Below are 7167 nucleotides of genomic sequence, written 5' to 3'. Positions count from 1 at the left end.
GTTCTATCATTATCAGGCTTTGTAAAAAATAAGACGCTTCTCTTGGAAAAGGACCGAGCTCTTTTCACTTGATTAATTTGTCTTCATTACAATTATCCGTTTTGGTTCAGGGATAGCCTGTTTGTTCCAATTTATTCGTCGTATAGAACTATCTTTTCGTTTCGTCATTTCTTACAATAACCATTCGATTCAACAAATGGAGGGTAAGGGCTATGATTGGTCAGGCGAAAGATCAATTATCATATAACTAACAAATGCTGGAGTTAAAAATCCAAACTAGGTTTCGACATAAACAGCAACTACGGCCCAGTGTGGAACAAACCAGATCTTTTGACCTGGCATCAACTTGAGATGTTGATGACTGCTCTTTTAAGCTTGATTTTTTGCCAAGCTCCGATTGTAGTTCAGGCTAAATCGGTCGAGGTGTCGGCCCACTGGCCCAGGGACACTTACGGTAAGCAACTGTATTCTAGTTTATTTTAAGTCGTACGAACAGTCAGTTCGGATAGTTGCATGAGTTGCTGTAAATTACCGGTCACATTTAATAGTTATTAAGTAAAAGAACGGATACCGCGAGCGCTATCCGGGACCAATTTGTAGCATCACCCTGAGATCCCTTTTGTGTTTCCCGCGGAAATGTTAAACTAAGCAAAAGGAAGATAGAGCTTGATCGCAGGTTACGGAGTAGGGAGCATAAATGTGCTACTTGATGACGGAGGCGTGCTGGAGGTGTCATGAGGAGAAAATAATCAAGAAGTTATTCAAAATTGGGAAGGATCGTACTAATTTTTAGGATTCAGATGAACTATTGGATAGAAAAAGTGAAAAAAAAAAAAAGAGGGAGAGAGAGAGAGAGAGAGAGAGAGAGAGAGAGAGAGAGAGAGAGAAATCTGACAAACAAAATTCTCGAGTCCAAACTGCTTTCACATGAAAACGTAAAGGAATAAAACACTAAACAATTCAATGCAGGGCAAAAAAAAAAAACAAACATTGTAAGAACACAAAATACGATGAAATTGTTTCTTCGACGTTTCTTGGAGAAGGTGGAGAAAAAAGACAAGTAACATGCCTGATATTAGGCTAGAGAAATTACTAAGCATTTTTTTTAGAAAATGTCCGTACAAAAGACAAAAAGGTCAGTGCGAACCTTGCCGTCTGAAGATCAGTGATGGCTAACGATCACTCGAAACGCGGAGCTGCATAATGAGGGACCGCAGAGACATTTTAAAGTGGTAGGGTTAAAACATCTGCCTAAGTTCAAGGTCGTAAGATTCATACATTTCCATGTCATTTGGAGCCTCAAAAAATGAGTCCAAGAAAAAAGTGGTAGAGCTATAGTCCCACCAACCCCTTCCCTTTCGCGGTCCCTGAATTTCTAGAGCTTAAGCAAAGGCGTTTTTGAGCGCTGCACTGCAACCGGAAGTGTACGTTTCTCATTCCGAAGCAGTGGTCGTGCACAAATTTCCGAGTAAATCGTATCTATAAGGCTGACGACTCTGTAGTACAAATGTGCTAGCGCCAAGGCGATTAAAAGAGAGAACGCCTCACTTCCAGTTGCTGTCTATGGCTCGAAAACACCAGTGTTTAAGTTCCCTAATCGCCATTTCAGATGAAAAAAAGTGGCTGTGAGCCACTGAACTTGGAAAATAAATTATGAAAGAGTGTTATGGGGCACTTGAGTCAGCTGCACGTAGGTATATAATTAATACTTTCAGCTTGTGGTATCTGCTGTACAGGCAGCGGAGTGTGATGAGCGCGTACCCGCCGAGCGAGTCACCGGGAGTTCGAATCTTGTTGGTGACACCAGATTATTTTTTGCTTTTCTTCTTCATTTTTGTTCTGTTTTGTTTTTCCCCTGTCAAGAAACCATTTTACCGAAAGGTAACGTTTGTCTTTCCGTTTCTTGTATTAAAAAATCGTCTGAAGCCTCTAATTATTCGTTTCTAATGTTTGCTTTCGAGCTCGCGATATCACGTAGGTTTGTGAAGGATAAACCACGAAGACTTTCCTGAATCGAATCGCTAAGGAAGAACCATAAGTATTTTCCTTATTATGAAACAATTGTTATACCTTCCCCCTCTATTTCTCGAACATAACTAACTTGACACGCTGCTAGCAACCGTAAAACGGCCCTAGACGGCTGACGTTCGAAACTTGGAGGGGACTACTATATGAAAGGTCGCGGATGCTCGCCGTCTCGGGTACAAATCAAGGATTCTGGTCTCCCTTACGGTGTTGATGACGAAACGTTACCATTTTTAGCTCTCTAAGTATCCTTTAGGGTGCGCTCGAAGAAATGATAATGAAAGAAACGCTCTTATTTAAGAGGCCCTGCGCCTAAGAAACGACCGATGATTTCCGGCTAAAAAATAAAATCGGCCGATTTTTATCTCCCAAGTAGAGGTTACCGAATACTATTTAAAAATGAATTTCTTTTGTTTCAGTTTCGCTTCAAACCAAAAACATTGAGCTGCAAACTTTTTCCGTCTGATAGCAGCAAAATCAGGCCGAAAATAAGCCCCCGCAAAAAACTACTCAGAAATTACTATCGCAAAGCAAATAATGAGAAAACTACACAGTGTTGAAGAAAAAGGCCTTTTAATGCAATATCATTCGATAAATATCACGCCACGACATTTTCCAGATTCAACTTTCGTTAGCAGATTGTAATTTCGAGTTATTTTCTTTTTCTGCGTATTTTTCATCTTCCTTTCTCTTTTAATTCTACGTCCTTCTACTTAGGATGGTCTTTGAATCCCTAGCAAGGTTTAAAGTGGCGTTTAACACGCTATCCACGGCCGTATTGGCAAAAGAGAAGTGTTTCGCCGAAGTAGCAGGACAACAGTAAACACGGTAACTTTGAACGCTTTGTACAAGGTCAATATACTTTGGCCGAAAAATGTTTTTCCAGAAACGTGATGTACATCCCTCCAATGTCTGATTCATCACTGTGATTGCTTTCAAAAGCGTTGAACTTTTGAGAAATAACTATTTTAAAATCAGCTCCAACGCTCCATCTAATTTAGTATGCAATATTTGAAACTTTATTTTTTAATCGCTTCGGCAGTTTTTTGATGTTTATCGAATAATATTGCATTAAAAGGCCATTTTCTTCAACACTGTGTAGTTTTCTCATTATTTTGCTTTGCGATAGTAATTTCTGAGCAGTTTTTTGCGGGGGCTTATTTTCGGCCTGATTTTGCTGCTACCAGAGGGAAAAAGTTTGCGGCTCGATATTTTTGGTTTAAAGCGAAACTGAAACAAAAGAACTTCATTTTTAAATAGTATTCGGTAACCTCTGCTTGGGAGATAAAAATCGACCGATTTTATTTTTTAGCCGGAAATCATCGGTCGTTTCTTAGGCGCAGGGCCTCTTAATTTCTGTTTTCAGGCTTGATTTCCGATGATCTCTCGATTACGTGAGTCGGGTCTACAAGTGCGCACGAGATCCTTTCTTGAACAGTGGCTAGTAATCTAACCTATTCCGTTCTAAGTGGTATCTTTTAGGGGTATAATAAAGCTCAACCAACGTCCGCATTAGTCTCCCTTAGGGGCTAAATTCAAATTTTTCGACGAGCATCCCTTGCCTTTCCATATGGGAGCTCCCCCCCCCCCCTCCCACACCAGGTTTCCCAACGTCTAACGGGAAGTAAAGGAGTGAAGGAGTGAAGGAGTGAAGGAGTGAAGGAGTGAAGGAGTGAAGGAGTAAAGGTGTGAAGGAGTGAAGGAGTGAAGGAGTGAAGGTGTGAAAGAGTTATGGGGTGCAATCGTTCCACCACTACAACTTGGAAAGTGATAACTATTATCCAAGTTAATGAGCGGCCACGCGTTACTGTCGCTATGATAACAGCTGTTGCTTGGAAACCAATAAGAAAGTAAACTTTGACTTCTATAAGAAATTTTGATTTCTAAACAACAAAAACTGATGCGAGCCTCCTTAATCGGTGAATGAATATTTGGTCGTCCGCATTCGCTCTGTTGTAAACCGGTCAAATGGACATAAATAATTTTTATAATTTCCCAGAATAACATAATAACACTATGAACGCCACATTTAGCAGTTCCCATACCTGCAAAGCACTCGAGTCGAGATGGCAAACTATTGTCTTGTAATTGCTAGATGTAGAATACTTTGCAAATTTCAGTGAGATAGCCTCCAATTCCCTTCGAAGATTCATTAACTCTGAGCATTTTAAGTCTCATTCGTGAATAACAGTCACTTTTCTTCCAGATTATAACTTGTTTCTGAGCATTGAGGGACGCGACTGTTTGAAACGCGTTAAACAGTTTACACTGTTTACCTTGGACACATCTTTCACACCAGAACAGGAAAGAGAAGTTCTACTAGATATATATGCTTCAACAAATGGACAAGAGTGGTACGACAGACGCGGTTGGATTAGTTCAACCAATGACACATCCCATTGTTCCTGGTATGGAATCACCTGTCACGGAAATACGGGGCACATTAAAACGATCGTCTTGGCTTACAACAACCTAAACGGTTTCCTTCCGTCTAACATATGGAAAATCCGAAACTTATTTTCTCTCTGCACACCAGGGAACCCTTCTCTTCGAGGACGCATTGGCGACTTTCTGTTTGCTAATATGACCAATCTGTTGACCGTTGTGTTCAATGCCGCTTCTATTACTGGGAATATTCCTGACGAGATTGTAAAAATGAAAAATCTGCGAAACTTCCTGGGCTGCGTTATGAACGGCGATGGCTTCACTGGTCACTTACCACAGGATATTGGAAACATGACTGAATTACGAGTGCTTTGTCTTGGAGGAAACAATCTAACTGGCCAAATACCAAAGAGTATTTCTAGGTTGAAAAAGCTGCGGTATTTGGACCTTCGAGTGACTCCTGGCCAGATCCATGGAGACCTCAGCGACATATTCGCAATACCCTCTATAACAGATTTGTTTATATCTGGAGTTAAACTAGCCGGAAAGTTGCCTCGTGTATTGCCGGAAAGACTAAACTACCTAGTTCTACCTGGAAACAACATTTCTGGGGAAATGCCACAGAAAAATTTTCCAAGTATATTAAATCTTGCCAATAATCAACTAACAGGGGATATTCCAGGCGATGTGCTGCTGGAGAAAGCCGACATGATCAATTTGTCACAAAACGAGTTTGTATCAATCAACGAAGGAAAACCATGGCCAGATACAGCTCGTGCTAATATTGGGTCTTACGTCTCTCTTGCAGGGAATCGAAAATTGGCAATTAATTTTACAAGCTTCGTCGAACTTTTTACAAGGAAAGTAGACTTTGTTGATAGCCCCTCAATTCTAAATCTAAGCTTTTGCGACATAACAAGTCCTGTACTCACAAACTTGCTGTACATGAAAAGAGTTTCCACATGTGATTTAAGTGGTAACAATTTTTATGGTACTTTACCTGTTTTTTATGAAGATTTTTCGTTTTTGACGTACTTCGACGTCTCCTCGAATAACTTGACAGGTAACCTGCCAGCAGGAATTCAAAACATGGTTTCTCTCCAATATCTAGACATATCTGGAAATCCCTCTATGCGAGATGGGACAGCCGCTTCGTCCAACGTCTTTAATCCTGACTTTTCGACTATGATCAAACCATCTCAAGCAGACAACTTTACCTGCCCTGAAGGACTACTCACTTTCAACAATGGTCGCATTCGCTTAGATCCAACATTTTATGAATACAAATATTGCGTCTGCGATGAAGGTTTTTACGGAGACAATGGTTTGTGCAAGGAATGTATGAATGGTGCGACTTGTCATCGACGTGCCATCAATGCAGCCGACGATCTGCGTTCAAGCATCATGGAGGTATCGGGTGGCTACTGGCCATCACCAGGTCCCAGCAATGCCACCCACCTGGTCAAATGCCCAGTACCGTCTGCATGCAACCCTACAGATTCCTGTGCTTGTCGACTGGTCACATCACCAAAGGACACAGATTCCTCCTATGGAAGCCGTCAATCACTGTCATCTCTGATCACGACGTGCAATCATTCTTGCGTTTGCCATCCAGGGAACACGGACAGATTTTGCTCTCGCTGTCAAGAAGGATTTTACAAACTAGGTGGACTGTGCTTTAGATGCAAAAAGGGCGATTTAACTTACTATTACGTGTTTATTCCTATCTTTGCTTTGTCCTTTCTCACTCTGCTCTGGTCGTACTTTCATTTTTATCTTCGACCAATCAAATGGTTCCTTGTTACTGCGGTTCATTTTCTACTCATGCTAATCATGATGCTTTTGGAGTTATTACCTGCGTGGCTTTTCAAACTAAACCTGGTCGTTTTCGTGTTATGTATTAGTAAGAGAGGGAAGGCTGCTCGCTCTCTAATCAGCATAACGGTCTTTTACATCCAAACCATGGATTTCATGGTATCCAGTGTCAACGTGTGGCCTAAAAGGGTTATTAAGGCTCAAAGCTACCTGAGCAGCTATTGGAATCTGTACTTTCCCTCTCTTTCATGTGACCTGCCCTCTCTTTTTACTCCAGTAGGAAAGTTTACATTTCTTCTCCTACTTCCCGTGGTGTGCTTGACCATGGTGGGTGTGTATTTCACCATGATGCTGATTTACAACAGATTTCGTCCCGCTGAAAGGAGAATGCAACTTGTTCATTTTAAGTGTCGCCAAATCGCCTTCTTTTGTCTCAGCTTCAGCTACTTTCCAATCGTGAAGCAGACCCTCTCCATTCTACGCCCATGTCACAGTGATCAGGATGTTCGATACATGCCCAACTCTCCTTGGATAGAATGCACTTCGCACATGCACAACAAACTGAAAGCCCTTGGCGTTTTCTCCGTTGTGTTCTACGTGACTGGGTTTCCCTTGATTATCACTTTTCTGATGATTCGTTTCTTTCCAAAAAGAAGCTCGATGACTCCTGAAGAACAGAAGAAACTTGACGTGTGGCTTGGACCGGTCTATTTGTCGTACAAACCAAAGTATCGTCAGTACTACGAGATCCTCATGCTTTTCCGCCGCCTGGTCCTTGCCATTGGCTTGTCGATGATTTCTTCGTCGTCCACCTTGCAAACATTTGTAGTGTGGCTCGTTCTGTTGACGTCAGCAATCATCCACTTGTGCCTCCAGCCATATGACGAAAAAGGCTCCATAAACAGATGCGATCCGAGCGAGCACGAGACCAACAAAAAAATT

At 41.6% G+C, this 7167-nt stretch overlaps 1 protein-coding gene across 1 annotated transcript in view; it reads left to right on the top strand.

The window, feature by feature from the left end:
• Positions 1 to 203: 203 nt before the first annotated feature.
• LOC110040476 (uncharacterized) overlaps positions 204 to 7167 on the top strand; it is a 9325-nt gene continuing 2361 nt past the window's right edge. Inside the window, exons 1-2 of the mRNA XM_020745708.2 lie at positions 204 to 454; positions 4232 to 7167. The exon at positions 4232 to 7167 is cut by the window's right edge and continues 2361 nt beyond it. Of these exons, the coding sequence (XP_020601367.2) occupies positions 352 to 454; positions 4232 to 7167 (3039 nt within the window). The 5' untranslated portion in view covers positions 204 to 351. The remainder of the gene's footprint in view (positions 455 to 4231) is intronic.

Source organism: Orbicella faveolata, unplaced genomic scaffold, assembly GCF_042242905.1.
Source record: "Orbicella faveolata isolate gen_17 unplaced genomic scaffold, um_ofav_v1 contig_13, whole genome shotgun sequence".
Lineage (NCBI taxonomy): Eukaryota > Metazoa > Cnidaria > Anthozoa > Scleractinia > Merulinidae > Orbicella > Orbicella faveolata.
Note: the sequence above shows the minus strand (reverse complement) of the source record. Positions and strands in the feature narration are given on the sequence as shown.